Below are 21,670 nucleotides of genomic sequence, written 5' to 3' on the forward strand. Positions count from 1 at the left end.
ATCTTTGATATACAAAGTGTGGTCTATGAACCTGAAGCATCAGCATCACCTGGGAACTTGTTAGAAATGCATAATTTGGTGTTTCACCTCAGATCTACTTCATCTGCATTTTAACAGGACCCTAAGGTGATTCATATGCACATTAAAGTTTGAGAAGCACTGATCCAGGCAATGCCAATGCTGCTGATGTACAGATAGCCCACAGGAGTAGTAAGGATACTGATGGTAGCAGTTGTTCATCATTTTTCAAGGAGTTTCTCACTTCTGTTTCAATAAGCAGTAACACTTGCACTAGCACTGGCTTGGTTTAACTTTTGGTGGCCTACATCCCAGATACACCCAGTTATGTTGTCATGGCCCCTTCCTCCTTCCTTTCTTTCTCTCCTGCCCTTCTTTTCTTTCTCCCTGCTCCCTCCCAACCCCCTCCCATCCCCATCTCTCTGCTCTAACACATCATGTCCGTAGATGGTCAGGCACTTCTCACCCACAATCCTATCCATTAAGGATCTTCATGCGTTCTTGAATTAGAGACGTATTTCTCAATTTTTATTTTATTTCCATTATCACCCCTCTAAGGAGTCTTTGTAGACATTTTTTTCCCAACTGCCCCCCAGCCCAAAATATTAATACCACAGATATACTGTGTATCTGCTTATATGCTATATGTGTATCTGTATTTTATACCTAAAAGAGTACAATTGTTTCATGATCCCCCTAAGCTAATTTTTACCCTCTTAGGGATGATATTGCTGTTCCTTTCCCCTTCTCCCCACAAATGAGAATGCAGTTATTAGGGTGAACGTGGGGAGATAATCTGGTCTGTAGCCACTTTGAAGAATCTACTTGAATCAACTTTCCCTACCTCAGGGATAATTGAAGGACAGGGAGGAGGCCAAGAAAGACACCCTTTGGTGGAGGTAGGCCTTCAAAACTCTTTATCCATAGGAAGGTCCCACCCTGAACTGGGAATTTCAAGGATTCATCCAAAGAATTGTTGTTCTTGAATTTTGGCAGGATATCCTGATAGCACCACTCCAGGCTCCCAGTTTGAGCCCAAAGTATCCTCCTTCACACCTGTTTTTCTCTCCTGCAACAAAGAGGCCTTCCTCCTTTTTTCCAAGTCCCTTTTTAATAATCTCACACGTGCCCTAGAAATTTTCCCCATCCAATTTTTTCCTCTATTTTGTAACTTTTTTTTTTTTTTTTTTTTGCGGTACGCGGGCCTCTCACTGTTGTGGCCTCTCCTATTGCGGAGCACAGGCTCCGGACGCGCAGGCTCAGCGGCCATGGCTCACGGGCCCAGCCGCTCCGCGGCATGTGGGATCTTCCCGGACCGGGGCACGAACCCGTGTCCCCTGCATCGGCAGGCGGAGTCTCAACCACTGCGCCACCAGGGAAGCCCTGTAGATCTATTTTTGACTTCGGGCACTTCTTGAAGTCATTTTGTAATCTTTGGCACATTACTTGATTTCTGTAAGTGCCAGTTATCCTCTCTGTTAAATATATGCCTTGTACAGTTACTTGGAGGGATAAAATGAATAGTTAAGTCCCAGCCAGCATAGAACCTGGCCCATAGGAGGGTTCTGAATTACATTCAAATGTCGTGATTTTTTTTTCCTCAAATCATTATCTTTAATTTTATTGTGACATTTTGTTAGTCAATCTATAGTTAAATGTGACCAAACTGCAGTGCTTATTTAAAATAACTGTATAGCTTATTCAGCAATATTTACATCTTTAACTGTCACCAGTCAGCTTCTAACTTGGTATTATTTTGGTCATTTTTAAAAGATACTCAAAGAAGGATTACAGAAATATACATATCCTCCAGAAACGGCAGAAGACTTTGAAACAGAAAACACTTTCCCACCCATAGAGGTCATGCTTGAGGTTCATGAGAACGTACTCTTTTTTGAGAATCCTATGGTTGCAAGGTGGGATGCTGAAGGTACGGCAATGTCTTAACCAGCTTTGATAATTATGTAATGAAAAGAGATACAGTAATATAAATTCTTATATCAAATTAGGAAATGCAGCGTGTAAACTGAGTTTCTAATCTTACATATTTCTCTGCCAATTCTAGGGTCTTTGTTTTTGTTTGCTCTTGATGGAAAAGAATAGGGGTTGGAGTTTTTTATAACTATTAGTTGCTGAAGTGTTTATATCTGCCATATTCTCTGAGAAATGTCTTTATGTTTATACAATTACGTTTTAAAAAAGAAGGAAATGAACAAAAATATCAAGATAGCATAGCAAATCAAAAACAAACAAATGAAAAGCCTACTCTCTCTTGAAATGGCCAAATAATTCACACTGGAGTGATTAAAATTTGATTATTTTAATGCTAATGATTTATAAGTTGCAAAGCTTATTACAGCCAGGTACTGAGGATGTGGAGTGGGCAAATGGGAAACCTGAGAAAGAGGAAAACTAGCCACTGTATGCCTCTTTATAACTTCTGACGAATCACGGGAAGTTATTGCTTATTCAAAATGTTAAATAAATATCAATGAAATCAGAAGTACTAACAGAAATACAAGCTAATAATTCACCAGTCATTAGCAGCTACCTTATTTGGGGTTGGCAGGCTAAACTTTGAAAGGCCTCGGTCTTGTGAATTAATGTATGCACATTTTGGGGCTCTTAGATGAAAGCCGAATAGCTTTGTTTTTAGTGTAGGTGAGTTATTCTACATCCATCTATTTATTTGTGAAAGGGTTTACATACTAGACGATAGGTTTAGAACAGATAAGATCACTAAAGCACAGAGCTATTACTTTATTTAGTTAATGGGGGGCAGAGAATTTAGAGAATATTTTGTACTTTAAACTTTTTCATGGTTGCTACACTACTCCATATTTTTGCTTGTATAGACATAGCCACAAGACATTATTTATTCTAGAAATAATTTATGTATTAAAAACAGTATATTTTTATCAATACATTAAACCATAAAGTATATCAAAATGAACATTAGGTAATTTTTTCCTTTTATGTTGCTTTTAGAGGCTTCACTTTTCCTTTCCTTTAATGATAATGTTCCAAAATATTTATCACATTAAAATTTATTCATACTCAATTAGGATTAGACAAGGTAAATTATCCCACATGATTCAGGGAAATACAATATGTAAAAATTGACTCTAACTACAGTAATTATACGACAGTAATCTACAACTCCAGTAATTTTTAAACCATGGGGAAACTTTTTTTGCCAGGGAATACTAGAAAGTTGAAGAATTTATTTATAGGCAATACTTCATTTTTACGTTTAAAAATTAAAATAATTTTGTTAATGTAAAAACAAAAGGAGGAATTATAAAGAACTTAGTTTTCCAATATAATCGTATTTATTATATTGAATTTGAGACTCCAAAATAGTCAGTGAAACCCTCCATGTGAGAAGAGGAGAAAGCCAAGTGGGAATGAAGAGGGTGTTCTAGAAAGATAATGATTCATTCATTTGTTCCATAAATATGCTAAACAATAAGAAAGATAGAGGTAAATGAGACATAGTTCCTTCTTCCAGGAGTTTTCAAAGTTGTAGGAGAGGCAGAGAGGGAAAATAATCATAATACAATGTAGTAAGGTGCTATATAATAGAAGAGCTAAGGAGCAGAACAGTGGCTGGGTCCCATCTGGAGAGTTACGGAAGGCTTCTCCTAGGGTGGAATATTGAACAGGCCCTTAAGAGACTAAGAGAACTTTCACATGTAAGTCTCATGTGGACATATGTCTTCATTCCTCTTGGGTATATCCCTAGAAGTGGAATTGCTGGGTTGAATGGTAAATTGATGCTTACCTATTTAAGAAACTTGCCAAATTGTTTTTCAAAGTAGCTGTACCAGCAAGATACGAGGTTTCCCATTTCTCCACATCCTTGCCAACATTTGTTATTATCTGTTTTTTTGATTATAGCCACTCTAGTGGGTGTGAAATGGTAGTTTGTGGTTTTAATTTGTATTTCCCCAATGACCGGTAATGTTGAGCATCTTTTTTAATGTATTTACTATACTTTTGTATATCTTCTTTGATGAAATGTTTATGCAAATCTTTTGCCCATTTTTAAGTTGGGTTGTGTTTTATTATTGAGTTGTAAGAGACACAGAATACCACCTATTATATGATTGTATTTAATGAAAAGTCCAGAAAAGGCAAATCTTTAGAGACAGGAAGTATATTAGTAGTTGCTTGGGGCTGGTGATGGGGATGGGAATTAACTATAAACGGACATAAGAGATCTTATTTGGAGGATAATAATGTTCTAAAACTGAATAAAACTGGATGGTGATGATGGTCGTACAGCTCGCTAAATTTACTAAAAATAATCGCATACTCAAGACAGGTGAATTTTAAAGTTGTTTAAAAAGAAAGATGAAGAGAGTTTCTCTAAGAGATAAAGGAAGGGTCCTCTAGGAAGAAAGAACGGCATGTGCAGAGGCTCAGAGGTATATGATGTTGTTGCAGAAGAAGAAAAGGTGTGGCTGGAAAGAGGTCTGAGAAGTGGCAAAGGAGGAAGCCGGAAATCAGAATCAGAGCTTCATTCTAAAGGTCTCACAGCTGTGCTGAGGAGTTTGGACTTGATCCTGTAGACAGGAAGAAACTCCCAGCAAAGCTGGCTTTTTGTGGAGATTCTATTCTAAATGTGAAAAATCAATTTATACATATTGCAGTTATGGGAGTGGTTTCATTCTTATTTTTGCAGAGGAAAAAATGGAACTAATGCCACATTCTTCCTAATTATAAAGGTAAACACTGGAAAACTGATGGCATCAGCAATGTATCTTACAAATCGGAAGACAGACTTATAACATTCAGCCTGGACACTTTTGGCCCTGTTACCTTGATTCAAGATGCTCATGTTAATATGCCATACCAGTCATGGGAGCTAAGACCACTTGATGTGAATAAAGTACTTCTGACTGTGACTACAGTATTTACTGAGATTCAAATACAAATTAAGGTAAACTGCTGTTATAGCAAGTCATGTCAAAGAGCTAAATCTGTTTGATGACTGTAAGTGTGTCAAAGCAATCAATCACTGCTGATTTACATATTGAAATGTGTCTTTCATAAATCTATTTACAATATACCTTGAACTGTAATTTCTAAATGAAATATAAATTAAATAGATAGGAAATACCATGTAATAAGTAAAGTACAAATTTGTACCCTAAAGTTACTAGGAATAGAACAATTGGTGAAGATATAAGCCTGGTTGCAGTATGACTTTCAGAGTTTTTGATCCACTCTAAAGAGGCTTCCTGATCTTACCACCTAGCCATTTGAAATCCCTTTTGAGTGCCTCCATTGCTCGTCACTCAGAGATTACACAAAAAGTAGATTTAGTGGTTGCCTGAGGCTGAGGGTGGGAATGAGGATTAACTGTAAATGGACATAAGGGATTTCATTGGAGGAATGAAAATGCTGTAAAACTGACTTATGGTGATAGTTGCACCACTCAGTAAAGTTACCCAAAAAAATCACTGGACTGTGCACTTGGGTGAATTTTATGATATGTAAGATACACCTCATGAAAGTTGTTTTAAAAAGAGAGAGAGAAAGAAAAAAAGAGATAACCTGAAATTCCTTATGACTGTGGCAGGAAGGCTAGAATATCATCAAATTTGGCTTTTAAAGTCAGATGAGAGATGTGAACTCTGTACACCTTCAAATTGCCACTTCGCAGATGTTTTTTAAAATAAATAAATTTATTTATTTATTTACTGTGGCCATGCTGGGTCTTCATTGAGGCAGTTTCAGTAGTTTGGTGCACAGGCTCTCTAGTTGCAGCACGTGGGCTCTAGAGCATGAGGGCTCAGTAGTTGCAGCATGTGGGATCTTAGTTCCCTGACCAGGGATTGAACCCGGGACCCCTGCATTGGGAGCATGAAGTCTTAACCACTGGACCGCCAGGGAAGTCCCGCCACTTTGCAAACTTTAAAACTGGATAATAATTTTGCATTATTATGTTAAAATTTTATTATATATGTATAAAAAATTATGATCCTTAAAAGTTGCAACATGATTGCTGTCAAATAGCTATTATATATCAATATGAACACATGTAGTATTCATAGATCATAATTTATAAAGTAGGAGACCTGAGAGATCCTTCAGTTCAGTCCCTGGATTGCTCAGATGAGCCCAAGAAGAGTTGATAAACTGCTTAAGGTAACGTGGAGACTTTGCAGTGGAGCTTTTGGGTCAGGCCTAAAACATATCTGTCCTGCATTCTTTTTAATGTAGGATTTTGTTTTAATAGTGTAAAGAACCTAAAACAGCTGGACCTAAAATGATAATGAGGTAATAGTTTCTTTAACTTGTATAAACGCTTCTTTTTTCTTATTGAAACTAGGAAAACCTCTGCATGTTAGCGTCCATCAAACTAAATAACCAAAAGCACTCCTCTATTTTGGAAGAAAAGTGGATGACTCCTGTTTCTTTCATTATTGCTTTGAAAGAAGCTGGACTGAATATCTTCCCTACTGGACACTCTCACTTTTATGTTGTTATAAACTATAAGGTAAGAGTGAATCTTTCCAAATTTGATGTGCTGGACATTTAGAATGTTAGCAAGTATTAAATTTTATATAAATCTTAAGGTACACCAATGGTTTTCTATATTCACTTATATAAGATTATAGTTAGAAAGGAAGGAATAAATAGCATGACCAGAAATCCAGGGTTCTCTCAAATTTAATAATCTATTGTATGATCTTCATAGTGACACATGGAGCGTAACCACAGCTGGTCAGTTTAGTGCAAAGGTAGAGTCTGAGCAACTTCGCATTTCCTATGCTTTCTTTCTCCTTCCAGACTGGATACATGTAAGATTTCTTAAAAGAGTAAATGACTCAGCAGTTTCCCAAATATGATAAGTCAGGCAAAATCAGACATACAAGGACCACCAAACCCACTTCCTTCTATTTCTCGACAGAGCCTCCCTGTCTACGTACAGCTTCATATGACGCATAAGTTTAGTTAAATGAGATCCTTCCATGTTAAACTGCGAGCTCCTTGAGGGGTGTGGCCGTTTCTTAATCAGCTTTGATTCTTCTAGCACCAAGCCTATTCCTAGAATACAGTAGATGTTTAGCAAATATTTATGATGCATGAATGGAGACAGAGTGGCTTCTAATCATGAAAGGTGTTTTGGGCAGAAGAGTTCTATACTCAAGAACAAGTTTATAATATACCAGAAAATGGCAATATAGGTAGACACAACACTTGAAAATAATCCTGTCAATAAGAGTGCATACATATATGCGTAGGGAAAAAAAACCAACCTTAGTTTTAGTAACTCAAATTGCCAGTTACTCTACAAATGCTGAATGTCATATACTAGTCATCTTTTCAGAATATTATACTCAAGACTTTTTTTTTCTGAACACCTATATTCTAGACATTGTTTTAGATGCTTAGGAAACAGTGAATAAAACACAGGTCCCTGCCCTTGTGGAGCTTACATTCTAGTTGAGGGAGGCAAAAATAAACAACAAACATAATAAACAAAATTATCTTATATGTCAAAAGGTGCTAAGTGGTATGGAAAAGGAAAGTTACAATACCAAATAGGGTGTAGGCGGAGAGGGGTTCAATAAGGAGACAAGATTTGAGCAACGCTTCAAGGTGGGGAATTTAGCCAAGCTGATATCTCTGGAAGGATATCAGCTTCCAGGTGGAGAGAAGACCTGGGGAAAGAGCCCAGAGGGTGTGGCCTGATGTGCTTGAGGATGGGAGGGACAGCAAGGAGGCCGGGGTGCCGAGAGAGCAAAGGGAGAAGAACAGGGGATAAGGTCAGAGAGATAATGGGGTGTATGGGGGATGTCAGACCACAGAGGCCCTTGTGGAGCATTGTTAGGACTTTGGATTCTACTCTGAAAAGGGAAGCCATTGCCCCGTTTTGAGAAAGAAGAAGTCATGTAATCTTACATTTTATTTTATTTTTTTAATATTTGAATTTTAATTTATTTTTTAATAGTTTTTTAAAATTTTTATTCGATTATAGTTGATTTACAATGTTGTGTTTCTGCTCTACAGCAAAGTGAGTCAGTTATACATATATCCATATATTCACTCTGTTTTAGATTCTTTTTCCATATAGGCCATTACAGAGTATTGAGTAGAGTTCCCTGTGCTGTACAGTAGGTCCTTATTAGTTGTCTATTTTATATATAGTAGTATGTATATGTCAATCCCAATCTCCCAGTTTATCCCCCCCCACTTTTCCTCCCTTGTTAACCATAATTTTGTTTTCTACATCTGTGATTCTATTTCTGTTTGGTAAGTAAGTTCATTTGTACCATTTTTTTAGATTCCACTTATAAGTGATATCATATGATATTTGTCTTCTCTGTCTGATTAACTTCAGCTGACTTACATTTAAATGGATCTGTGTTGAGACCAGACCAGACTGTAGGGGGCCAAGGATGGAAGGGAGACTAGAGAGGCTCTACGATCAACTCTATTATTTGTTTGTATATTGACAGCTTCCTTTGGTAGAAGTGAAAGCTTATCGACAAATGGCCCTGTTAAGTTCTGCTTTTGCGTTTGGTTGGAGCAAGTGGAATACAGTATGCAATTCTGACAAAGTTGTATTTCAGGTATAGTATGCAAAAACCCCATTAAACTATTTTGTGCTCCAAAAGAAGATACTCAAAAGCTAAATGAATGTAGACCATGGTTTCTCCTTTTAAAAAGGTGAAAAAGATTAACATTCAAAATGGAGTTTTACAACTTCATTTTCTTTAATTTTGTCAAAAATATAAAACCAGGGCTTCCCTGGTGGCGCAGTGGTTGAGAGTCCGCCTGCCGATGCAGGGGACGCAGGTTCGTGCCCCGGTCCGGGAAGATCCCACATGCCGCGGAGCGGCTGGGCCCGTGAGCTATGGCCGCTGAGCCTGCGCGTCCAGAGCCTGTGCTCTGCAACAGGAGAGGCCACAACAGTGAGAGGCCCAAGTACCGCACAAAAAAAATAAATAAATAAAACCAAACGATGTAAAGGTTATACTTTCATTGTCCATTATGGTATCAAATGCTCTTGATTTCAGGCTTAGAGACCTTATCTCTCTTTACATCAACTGAAGAACAAATGTCAGCCTTTCACGTGAATATATCATCTATGATTCACAGACTTTCTCCTCTGAGAGGGTTAGGCCTCCAGTTTAACTTTCTGCCACATTTCCTACTGCCTGATAAAGAATGTATCTTATCATATTCTACACGATGACTGATGAATATTTTAGCATAAATGAGCCACCATATTTATTTATCTTGTTTATTGTGTGTTTCTCCTATTACAATATAAGCTCCTTGAAGACAAGGTTTTTATTGTTGCAGTTGTTACTTATTAATACGTTTAGTTATTTTTTCTTTGTTGTTGTTTTATCCCCAGCACCTAGAAGAGTACCTGACACTTGAAGCCATTCAATAAATATTTTTAAGGAATTAATACATTTTGATAAGTTCCATAAACACCAAGATATAAACAGTTTCATGCTTTAAAAAAAATGGGACATTAAGACTGTTTCTTTTTATCTTAGCAATTCAGGGAACTCAACTGAGCCCTTCAAATAAAATACTCTACTGTCAAAATACCCAATAAAAGAGGAACTATTAACATATTTTTCTTTCTTTTTCTTTAGGTGAGGGAACACCTTCCTAAAGAAGAACCCATTCAGAATCCTAATTGGACCCTTTTAATGTTTAATGGTGACAGGGCACAAAGCCTCAAAATCAATGAATCCAGTGATGCATTCTCTGAAGCCCTTAAAGAAGAAACTGAGTTTCATTCTACTTTATATCACATGGTTAAGGATTTTGCTTCTAAAGAAGCAATGAAGAAAGTTAGGTGTTCCAGCTGCCAGTTTGTTGACTCTGTATGCCACATGCTACTCTCAACTAGATTACTCAGCTATTCTTAATCCCCACTGATAAATTTTATTCAATATGAAGAATGAAGCAACTTGGAGAAAAATCCGGTATTTCTACAATAAAGTGTAATGAGTGGATATATGCCAAATAGGCTGTTAAAATGATCTAATCAGCATTTTACACTCAAATTTTACTTTCTAAGAATTAGGGTTTTTTTCCTTATGCATATGTGACCTACTGAGACTTCCAACATTCACTGTATGAAAATTTGAATGGTTCTTTATTTCAATAAATTTTAACAAACAATAATATCTCCTCCTCAAAAAGCTCATTAAAAAAAATCATATAGGTGGGCTTCCTCCCCATTGTATTTTAGTTAGGAAGGTAATCACAAAAAGAGGGAATATAAAATATCTTACAGTCATTCTGAGAACCTCTGGTTCCATGCTATAATTTCCCAGCTAAAAGCTACTAATTTACAAAGTTCAGATACTGAAACATTAAAAATCAAGATTAGCATTAGCACATTAGGATGTGCTGCAGTCACACTGGCGGTGGCCCATTGTGTTGGAGTCTGGTAAATGGCCACAAGATATGTTCTAGAGACATCCAGGAGTCCCCGTCCTGTGTGGGAGCAGCATCCACAGACTTCTGGAAAAATCGGCCTGTGAAGAAGCTCATCAATGCCGCGAATAGTACAATGAACGCGACAGAAAGCCAGAGTGCCTTACCGGCCTCTCTGATGGAAGTCTTGAGATTTGTTGCCCAGGAAGCTATTGTGTTATAACTACAAGGAAAACACAAAGTCAGCATGTGGTAATCACAATAATCTGTTATTAGAAACACTCCTTTTGTCAACAATAATCAAGTCATGCGTCTGCCCTGCGTAATTCCACCAACACCCCCTCATAATAAGCTACATAGTATGATCTAGCCTCTTGGCTTTGGCCACAATCTGCTCCCCACACCCCTTATAATTTTTAGAATTAAAGAAATGATGTGCTAAGGTAAGAATCTGAAAATTATGTGATTTAGGCATTACTTAACTCCTAACAAGTACATTTGAGTATTAAGTTCATTTTTTCGATCAGGTAAGGCAATTTATATTCCTGGGGTAGAAGAAATAATGTTATTCATTGGGTAGAGCAAGATATATGTACTTATAAACATGTCACTTATTTCTCACCATACCCTGGACTTTTGCTGTACTGAAACCCTAAAATTCCTTTTAGAAACACCCACCAAAAAAGATTACAGCATCATATAAGTCTTTGAAATAGTTAACTATGTGTTTTACATGTGCTAATTCATTTACTCATGACAGCAAAGACATAGGTACTATTATCATCTCTATTTTACAGGTGAAGAAATCAGTGCTCAAAAATGGATGAACTTGCCCAGGTCACACAGAGTCAGAGAGCTAATTCAAGCCTGGGCCATCTGGTTCCAAGGCAAAGTTCTTAACACTGCGAACTCACCTGCCTCTTGTAGTTCATAGGTTCAGGGATAATTGTTAAACACCATATGGAGTTTGTTATTCATCTTAAGTTTAACATTTTGAAAGGTCTTTTAGTAAAGTAATTTGATTAAGATTAATTCTGCTAACTCTGCCTTACCTTTCCCCATTCCACCAAAATGGTATCATTTAGCAAGTAGACAACTTACATTGAAAAGACATCCCATTTTGATGGATTATTTTTCTTTTCAGAAAGACTTGGCTTTCTTGTCCTTTCTACTGTTTCTTCTTCAGGTGGTTCTGAGTCATCTTTAGTTCTGTAAATAAATATTGTTTTTAAATATTAAACTATGGATAATGTGCTATTATCATTTATAAGATACTGCTAAATTTTCCTGTATTACTAAGGAAGCTTGCAGATATTCGTTTTGCTTTAGAAAGATTTGATAAATAGTAATTCTAAAAGTCAAATCACCAACTTTATATTTTTAACCATTTATAGGAATTCAATTTTCTTTTCTTTCTTTCTTTTTTTTTTTTTTTTTTTTGCGTTATGCGGGCCTCTCACTGTTGTGGCCTCTCCTGTTGCAGAGCACAGGCTCCGGATGCGCAGGCTCAGCGGCCATGGCTCACGGGCCCAGCCGCTCCGCGGCACGTGGGATCTTCCCGGACTGGGGCACAAACCCGTGTCCCCTGCATCGGCAGGCGGACTCTCAACCACTGCGCCGCCAGGGAAGCCCAGGAATTTAATTTTTTAAAGTAACTTTCTGTATTTAGAAAAATAGCAAATGTTTGTTGTAGAAAATTGGGATGCTAGCCAAAGAACAAATAAAAAGGGGAGATTTACAAAGAACATGTGTAAGTTAGTCAATTCTCACCACTCATAATTAACCACTGTTGTTACTGTGATTTTCCTTCTCAGCATGTGCGTGTGTGTGTGTCTGTGTGTGTATTAGTAACTACACTTTAAAAAGCAAATGTGGATGCTATATTTCTCCGTGTATTTTTCATTCAACGTATCATAAAATTTTTCTCATTAACAATTGATTTTACTCTTTTTTCTGTAGGTTTTTTGAGCAGTGCTAAAGTGGAATAACGTCAAAGTGTCATTTCTTCTTTCTCTAAAAAATCTTAATACTTTTAAACATGTTTATGAAGATATGTTTGGTATAAAACTACCTAAAATAAACTATTAGTGGTCAGTGAGCTGGGAAGTAGCAAATGGGTTGACTGTATTTAGATAAAATCATATTATCTAAAGAGGGGTCCGTTACCTGAACAAAACTTGTTTCATGTTCATGTTCCATGTTTCATGTTCACTGATGAGTCCCTAGTTGGATTTGAATATTGAAATCCCAAACTTACAATCCCCTCACAACTGCCAAAGGGAATTGTGTCTCAAAGTTTTTTTGTTTTTCAGTCAAACACCTACAGGGAATGCATGTGATAGATTTTAGTTTGGTTTTTAAAGGCAACAAAGCCCAAAAGCCAGAATTCTTGTAGGATTTTCAAGGTTTCAGTCTTCGTTTGCGAAAACTTTGCAGTAGAAATCATACCATACTGACAAAAATTTAAAAATAGATTATAATCTTTTCAAGGAAACTCTTGATTTTTTTTTACCCAGATTAGAAAATATCCATTATGTTAACTCTAAATCTAAAAAGAGTTCAGTACATGCAATTAGACTCCCAGGATTATTTAAGGAAAAAGTAAAGGCTTTGAGGGTAGGAACTATGTCTTTTTCATCTTTATACCTCTTAAGCTTGAGCGTAGTGTGTCTCACATAACAGGCACGCAATGAACGTGTTATAAAATCAACATAAAATCATTTCATTAAGATCTCTACAGACGAGGAAACTGAGACCAAATAATGCTAAGCAGTTTGTCCAATGTCACCCAAGGATTTAGGGGCAGCATTTCTTCTTCTCCCTCCCTCTTGCCCTCTACCTTTCATTATAGGAGTATATTTTATTTGTTTAACTTGCTAGAGATAGCAATGTAGAGTTTTATGTTTCCCCTCGTCTTCATTTACTTAAAGGGAAGACATGTATATATAATGCGCATATATTACATATTACATTATATGTTGTAAATAATTCATCCAAGTAGATGAAAATTTTATTTCTGTGGCTCTTTGTTGACCTTTCCCCCTGATGACAAGAAACCTATACAGGAAAAAACTTCTCTTCACATATCTGGCAAATTCCAGGTTCTTTTCTAACTTAAGACCTCAAACCTTGAAGTACTGAGTGCTATGAGAGTGAATGTATTAGCAAGTAACATTTATATAGTACTTTATAGTTCACAAAAGTCTTAAACAATGAATGATCTTTTTGATGATGCAGCATTGACCTCATCTCCACAGAATAAAACTGATCCCCACTATTTATGCCCGGCACATCAGGTTAATAAACACATCAAGCTTCACCTACTTCAGTTCACATTTTTCTTCTTCAGCATCTGCCCAGGAATAGGTGCTAATAAATCGATGTAATGAGGGACGGTGTTCACTCTGCTTTGACCCCAAAATACGCCTAAATAAAGATGATTATAGCCACTTGTCAAATCAAATACTTCTGTAGCCATTACCAATTTATTTCCCACTACCTAAATCAATACAAAAATGATACATTCTTATTTTTTTTCTTGGCATATTCATATAATGCTTATTTCATAAGAAATAATTTCATGAACATATGCCAGTTTTTGTAATTATTCTGCGTATACTCCATACAAATCAAATGTTACTGTATCACTTATTTCAGACATTTACTTTAGCCCAGTTATAAAACAGTAAGGTTCCCAAAGAGCAACCAGAAAATTACACTTACCAACTGCTTGACCTCCTACTGAATCGGTCATTACTTTCCATCCCAGCCACCTTTAAAGTTCAGATGTTAAGGAAATAATAAAATATGAATTTAGTGTAGTAAATTTATATTTCTGTCACATAGAAATAAATTTGCTTTTAACTAAGAACACTTAGGGATTTGCTTACCATTCCTGCATTTCCAATATTTCTGGGCAAAGAGGCAATGGTCACTCTTCGAAGAGAAGATGGCTACCCAAAGGGGGAAAATGTACACTTAGAAAATTCTCAATGTTTATCCTTGTAAGAAACACTGATGGGTATTCTTGAATGTACACATCCATGTACTTGATCACTGATGAGTTAAACAGGAGACATATTTTCAAGGATTTTGTTATGGCCAAATTGCCTTCCAGAAATATTCTGCCAATTTATATTCTACCTTCTCCAACAATGGATAATTTTTGCCAATCAAGTAAGGAACATAAGGCTTTCTGTTTAGGTTTCCAGTAACACTGAACACTGTTTTCCTATGCCAAATAACCCTGTATGTATCTGCTCTGAGAACCACCTGTTTATGATTTTTGCCTATATTAATTTTGTTAATGATATTTCTTGGCAGAATTTTTTTATTGTTAATGTAGCCAAACCTTTTCATCTCTTTCTCTCTCTCTCTCCTTTTTTTTTTTTTTTTTTTTTGTTATCTTTGGTTTGGTTGGGTTTGGTTTTTGGCCACATCATGTGGCATGCAGGATCTTAGTTCTCTGACCAGGGATCGAACCCGTGCCGCCTGCAATGGAAGCGTGGAATCTTAAACACTGGACCGCCAGGGAAGTCCCTCATCTCTTCCCCTCTTTTGCTATCATTTCTTTTATGCTTGGAACGGTTTTCCCCAACTCAAGAGGAGATAAATATGCACCTATTTTAGGGATTTTTTTTCATGGTTTCATTTTTTCCATTTAATACATTTAAGGATGAGTATGACATTATAATGAATGGATGTGTTTATACCTCAGCCTTCAGATTTGTACAGGAGAATGTTATATTTTGTGGCTCTTCACATTTAAATAAGTAGAACTTCAGGAAATAAACTGAAGAAGTTTTATGTGAATACTTTTCTTAAGCCACCATTTCTAATTTATTTTTATAGGTTAGTTGAACATCAAAAATATCAAATTGTGGTCCAAAATCCTGGGTTCTAATCATGATTCTGTCACTACAGGATCATAACTAATCACTTAACTTCTGTGAAAGTTAATTTCCTCATCTGTGAAAAAGATTTGGATGGAATGATTTTAAAGTCCCTTGCTCAAAAATTCAGTGAAATCTTGATTTTCAAACTGACAGAAACTGCTGGTTGACTTTCAATATCCCGTTTTCCCCTTCTACTTAGTAACAAACCCCACTAATTTTTAGTTAGGCATACAGCCTCCAGAATAAAAGCTGTTTTCATCTTATTTCCAACAAAGAATGAAAAGGGAAATGTTATCTGGGACTTCTAGGAAGTGTCTTCAGAGGTAGAGAGAACACCTGTTCTCACTTCTTCCTTTTTCTTGGAGCAGGACTCAACATAATGACCAGGACTTGGTACCCAGAAATGACAAAGCTATCTTAGACTATGAGATGGAAGCAAAGTGCTGAGGTCGATGACTCGGCAAGAGAGACGGGGACTGGGATTTTGTGAAGCTGTGGGACTGCTTATTCCCAACTTTAGTTTCACATGAGAGAGAAACTATCGTTATACTGGCTTTCCTCTCGCTGCCAGGCAAACTTAATTGATGTACAAATATTGCAAGAAGTACAAAAGCGTACATATATAAACACACATGTATATATACATAACACATATATATGAATTAAAATCACTGTTGTTTTACGATTTAAAGCCATGTTGCTTCAAGTAATATTTTAAAACCATCTCAGCTATAACATTTGATAGACATTTGTTACCTTAGAGTTTAGAGAAGCTGAACGTTTTTTAATTTGGCAGTCACCTGAAAGGGAAAACACATTTGTGTATTTTTGGAATTACATGTGCAATTTAACGCAACGGTCTTAATTCTTTACAAAGAAAAGCAATGGTTGGAAAATATTTAAGACCCTAGAGACTACTGAGCAATATAAATATCTGGTTATAATTTATTTGGTGATTCACAACGTTAGTAATCTGAACCAATGGGATACAGTCCTCTGTGTCACTGCCAATGTCCAACATGCCTGCCTAGCAGAGGGGGCACTAAATGAATGTCTGCTGAATCAATGAGTCCAAAATTACAGATCAGAAGATCATCACATGTTATTACTTTTCAAGAAGAGGGAACAGAATCATTAAAATGAAAATTCTGCCTATAGACATTCATACTGTCTATTTAAAATAAAACTATAAGGTTCATATAAGCCTTCTGTTAAGATATTCTCCATGGTCTCAGATGTCTCCCTATTTTCCAATCTATTGATCAGCTTACCCTGTCACAGTCCTTCCTTGTTCGAGGGATACAAAACCATTGTTGATAAGAGTGGTTCATTTATGCTACTGTGCCTTGCTTTATGTGTGGAGAAAAAGCCAATTCTAACATATCCTAAGTAAGACAACACAGGGGTCAACTCAATGAGTTGGATTAGTTATATTCACTTATGTCATCATTTTAATGAAATCTTGGTGTCTACCATAAAATCCATCTTGTCTCCTAATTTGTTTTCTAACTGACATCTTACTCTGGGCTATATAAATAACAGGAATGAGTTATTTCTTATATTCTATATATCATATCCTTCTAATATAATCTTAACATAAGGGTCTTATACTAAAGACATTATATAATAAGAATTAGTAAGAGAGAATGAAAAAGAAGAAAGTTAGAAAGACATAACTGATACAATTATCTTAAACTTTTATTACCTTCATCTTCAAGAGGGTTAAAAGTCCTTTCATTTTGCAAAAGAACCTGTTTTAGTTCTTCTAATTCAGCATGTTCTTTGGCATACATTCTCTTCAGATTTTCTACATGCTGAATCATCACTTCGACGGCTTTACTAACCCGGCTTTCCTAGCAGGAAAAAAAAAAACAAATTTAGGGCTTCCCTGCTGGCGCAGTGGTTGAGAGTCCGCCTGCTGATGCAGGAAACACGGGTTCGTGCCCCGGTCCGGGAAGATCCCACATGCTGCGGAGCGGCTGGGCCCATGAGCCATGGCCGCCGAGCCTGCGCGTCCGGAACCTGTGCTCCGCAACGGGAGAGGCCACGACAGTGAGAGGCCCGCGTACCGAAAAAAAAAAAAAAAAAAAGAGCAAATTTACATTGAAAATACTATTCTTGATACCCAGTTAAAAGACAGTGAATGAGACACATGCACTTATCTTCACTCCATCCTTAAATCCTACAAAAATGACAAGGGATTTTTTTTAAGGCATGAATAGACAAGGGTAAATAGAACGGAAGAGGATATAACAAATTTTTGAACACCTGCCAAGTAGAAGGGCTGGTGGTAAATGACTAAGACCTGAAAAGCTGAACCCTAAAAAAAGCAGTAAGAAAAGCCTAGAAGCCACGTGGGTTATACCACAGAAAGCTGCAAATGCTCAGGAATTAGTGGTGCCTTTGGAATTAAGCTTGGAGATAGAACAGAAGAAATGGTTGAAAATCTGTAAAAAGTGATTAGATCCACAGATCCCCTCCCTTACTCAGGTCAGCTGAGCCCCTCTACCACTTTGGTGAAAGACTACAAAAGCTGGCTATCTAGAGAGAGTTAACCAGAGTGTCTGTGGATTGAGCAGTAACAAATAGTTGATGGTGAGTGGATCATACAGAAAAGAATAGATTTAAGCAAAAGTCTATATATATATTGAATCTAGAGATATGGAGCCTTATTCTTCCAACTATCAAACACTTGTAGCCAAGCTTATACTCTCAAGACTGGCAGTTGGAAGACTTTTCTCTGAGGAATCTAACAGTGCAAGATGACAGTCTTAAAACTACCAACGTTAAGAGTATCCCAGTGACACAACCTAGCTTGTGTGAAGCTCAGAGCCAACAAGAAATGTCCCCACCCAACATATACAGAGCTCCCAGTCAGCTGTATAGTGGGTCATCACTAGTCAGAGGAAAGCCTCTAGCCTGAGAAAAGGAAATCAAAACAAAAAGAAAAAAACTAAAATTTCAATGAAACTATCAATATCTTCAGAAAAGTAAGAATAAGTATTGCATCTATGAAATAAGAACAAGATATTAAAAAGCAACATTCTGAGAATTTTAAAAGTCTGGAAATTAAAAATATGATTAAAAAAATATGTAACTTAAGAGTTTCAAGATAAGGTTAAGGAAATTTCTCTGAAACTAGAGCAAAATGACAAAAAATGTAGAAAACAGACAAGAAAGGACCAGTTCAGGAGAAAGGAATTCAAGAAGTGTAGAAAATGTAGAAAAATTCCATCAAATGTAGAAAAGGAAACAGTTCAAGAAAATCTCTGAACTCAAGAAATAACTTTCCAGCTTAGGACCTAAAACTGTGGTTGAAAATAACCCATGCCAAGGAAGGACAGTAGGGGTAAGAGGGTATCCTAAAAGCTTCTGGAAAGTAAAAAGGGGTTATAAACAAAAGTTCAGGGGTCAGAATGGCATCAAAGTTTGATAGCAACTCCAGAAGCTAAGAAGAAGATGAAAAATTATGAAGGAAATGATTTCTAATCTAGAATCCTTCACCCAGCTACCGTAAAGACATAAAGAATAAAGCCATTTTCAGTTATATAACATTTTAAAAAGTTTACCTCCCAGGCATTCTTTCCCTCAGAAAAACGTGTGAGATGTTCCACCAAAATAAAAAAGTAAGCCAGCAAAGAAGGAGGTATGGGATTCAGGAAATGGGATTCAACTCAAGAAAGAAGTGAAAGAAATCTTCATTTAAGAATTCCTAAGACTTTTGTGTTGAGCCTGAAAAACAGTCAGTTGAGACTGACAGGTCAAAAATCTCTGGAAGTAACATCTCAATGAAGAAATTGACAGAATACCTGATGAGTCTGAATGTATTGTGAGATCTAGACTCCCTGGGAGAGGCTGAGCATAAATTAGAGATAAGAAAATAGAAAACTAAGCATAACAATCATGGCAAAAGAAAATGATTAACTCCACGAAGAACATGAACATTGTGCAAAGAAGGAAAAGACATCATAACAGACTACTGTCTCTGCTATGAATAGAATTTACACGGGTGTAATAATGTTTACAGATCATATAGATCTAATATTATTCATCCACTCTTTTTAATTAAAACTTTTTATTACGATAATTTCAACAGACACAAAAAGTAGACAATAAGCCCACACATATCTATTAACCAGTTTCAAGAACCACTAACATTTTGCTATATGAGTTTCATCTCAAGTTTTGAATGCTGTTTCTTTTTAAGTACAAGTGATGGACATCATGTGGTTTTACTCATAAACATTTCAGTAAGTATCTAAAAAATATATATATATAGGAGTGTATTGTCTTAAATAACCACAATGCCATGATCACGTCTAACAACATTAACAGAAACATCTTATCATCTAATCCATATTCAAATTTCCCCAATTGCCTCAAAAACATCTATTTACAGTTTTGTTTGAATTGGAACCTGAAAAAATACATTCATTGTATTTTTTCTTTTTTTTATATTGATGTGTAATTCACAATATAAAATTTACTATTTTAAAGTGAACAATTCAGTGACATTTAGTACATTCACAGTGTGGTGCAACCACCACTTCTATCTAGTTCCAAAACATTTTTATCACCCCAAAGTAAACCCCCATACCCACTAAGCAATTACTCCCCACTCACCCCTCCCCACCAAAACCTAGCCAATACCAATCTTCTACCTTTCTCTAAAGATTTACCCATTCTAGATACTATATATAAATAGAATTATACAATATGTGACCCTTGTGTCTAGCACCTATAGTTTGCATAAATTCTTCCAGATTCATCTACACTGTAGCATGTATTAACACTTCATTCCTTTTAATAGTTAAATAATATATTAATAATATGATAATAATATTGTAATTTCCCCACATCCTTGTCAACACTAGTTATTTTCCTTCTTCCTGCCTTTCTTTTTCTATTATTATAGCTATCCTAGTGGGTGTGAAGAGGTATATCATTATGGTTTTGATTTTCATTTCCCTAATAACTAAGCATCTTTTCATGTGCTTATTGGCCATTTGTATATCTTCTTTAGGGAAATGCCTATTCAAGTCTTATTTGCATTTTTTTAATTGGGTTGTTTCTCTTTCTGTCAAGCTGCAAGCGTTCTTTATATATTCTGGATACTAGGCCCTTATCAGATATATGATCTTCAAATATTTTCTTCCATTCTGTAGATTATCTTTTCACTTTCTTGATAATGTCCTTTGATACACAAAAGTTTTTAATTTTGAAGAAGTCCAATTTATCTATTCTTTTGCCATTGCTTTTGGTGTCGTATACTCCCTCATTTAACAAAAACTTTTTGAGTACTTGCTATGCACATTTTAGGCATTGAGGAGACAAGCAGTGAGCCATACAGACACATATTCCTGCCTTCATGGAGCTTATATTCTAGTGGGAGGAGGTAGACAACAAATAAGACGTCAGTAAAACATAATAGTATGCTAAAATGTGATCAGCATTATGAAAAAAGACAGGGAAAGGGAGGATGAGAAGCTCTGGGGTGGAAGGGGTTGAAATTTTACAAGGGAGCTCAGGTGGTCAGCTGGGCTATTCTATGAAGGTGACAGTTGAACAAGACTTGGAGAAGGTGAGGGCTAAGACATGTGGACACCTAGAGGAAAAATATTCTAGGCATAGGGAACAGCTAGGACTGGGGGCCTGAGTTGGCAGCATGATGAACAGAAACGAGTCCCGTGTGGCTGGCGTGCAATAACCCAGGAAGACAGTCACAGAAAATAAAGCCCAAGGGGTAAGAAGGCAGGGGAATCATGTAGATCTTTCTAAGCCATCATAAGGACTTTGGCTTTTATTCTGAAAAAAATGAGGAGCCACTTGAGGGCTGTGAACCAATAAGTAACATGAAAAAAAGAAGAGTAGCATGACCTGGCTTAAGTTTTAAAAGGATTATTCTGGCTGTTTTATTGAGAAGCGACTATGGGGGTGGGGTGGGGATTGGATTTAGATGGAGACAAGAAGACCATGTAGGAAGATATTGTAGTAATCTGGGAAAAAAAATAGAATGGTGGCTTAGATTAAGGTGGTAGCTGTGGAGAGGGAAATGAGTGGTTGAATTCCAGACATGTTCTGATGGTAAAGTAAATAGGATTGTCCATAGGATTAGATGTGGAGTGTGAGAGAAATGTGTTGAGAATTATCCCCAAGGTTTTCCAGCCCCAGCAGCTGGAAGAACAGAGTTGCCCTTTACTGAGGTAAGGAGACTATGTGTGGAACAGTTTTTGGAGGGACTGTCAGAAGTGTATTTTTGGATGTGTTAAGCTTAAATTGTTTATCAAACTTCCAATCTACATCAACAGTAGCAGGTTCTAGTCTGAAACTCATGG

General features: G+C 36.6%; 2 protein-coding genes across 11 annotated transcripts in view; one reads left to right on the plus strand and one right to left on the minus strand.

Annotated features, from left to right (window-relative positions):
• The window catches only part of DNAI7 (dynein axonemal intermediate chain 7), a 74,535-nt gene extending 64,350 nt beyond the window's left edge, over nt 1-10,185 (plus strand). For all 8 annotated transcript variants that reach the window (XM_019936392.3, XM_073788958.1, XM_073788956.1 and 5 more), the window contains 5 exons: nt 1,792-1,948; nt 4,749-4,963; nt 6,359-6,526; nt 8,493-8,606; nt 9,648-10,185. In XM_019936392.3, coding sequence (XP_019791951.2) covers nt 1,792-1,948; nt 4,749-4,963; nt 6,359-6,526; nt 8,493-8,606; nt 9,648-9,926 — 933 coding nt within the window. In that variant the 3' untranslated portion in view covers nt 9,927-10,185. The remainder of the gene's footprint in view (nt 1-1,791; nt 1,949-4,748; nt 4,964-6,358; nt 6,527-8,492; nt 8,607-9,647) is intronic.
• IRAG2 (inositol 1,4,5-triphosphate receptor associated 2) overlaps nt 10,138-21,670 on the minus strand; it is a 92,302-nt gene continuing 80,769 nt past the window's right edge. For all 3 annotated transcript variants that reach the window (XM_004310955.4, XM_019936409.3, XM_019936411.3), the window contains 7 exons: nt 17,041-17,188; nt 16,092-16,135; nt 14,331-14,393; nt 14,164-14,213; nt 13,765-13,866; nt 11,542-11,649; nt 10,138-10,663 (listed from right to left, as the gene is read on the minus strand). In XM_004310955.4, coding sequence (XP_004311003.4) covers nt 10,420-10,663; nt 11,542-11,649; nt 13,765-13,866; nt 14,164-14,213; nt 14,331-14,393; nt 16,092-16,135; nt 17,041-17,188 — 759 coding nt within the window. In that variant the 3' untranslated portion in view covers nt 10,138-10,419. The remainder of the gene's footprint in view (nt 10,664-11,541; nt 11,650-13,764; nt 13,867-14,163; nt 14,214-14,330; nt 14,394-16,091; nt 16,136-17,040; nt 17,189-21,670) is intronic.

Source organism: Tursiops truncatus, chromosome 11 (genome assembly GCF_011762595.2).
Source record: "Tursiops truncatus isolate mTurTru1 chromosome 11, mTurTru1.mat.Y, whole genome shotgun sequence".
In the NCBI taxonomy this organism is placed as follows: Eukaryota; Metazoa; Chordata; class Mammalia; order Artiodactyla; family Delphinidae; genus Tursiops; species Tursiops truncatus.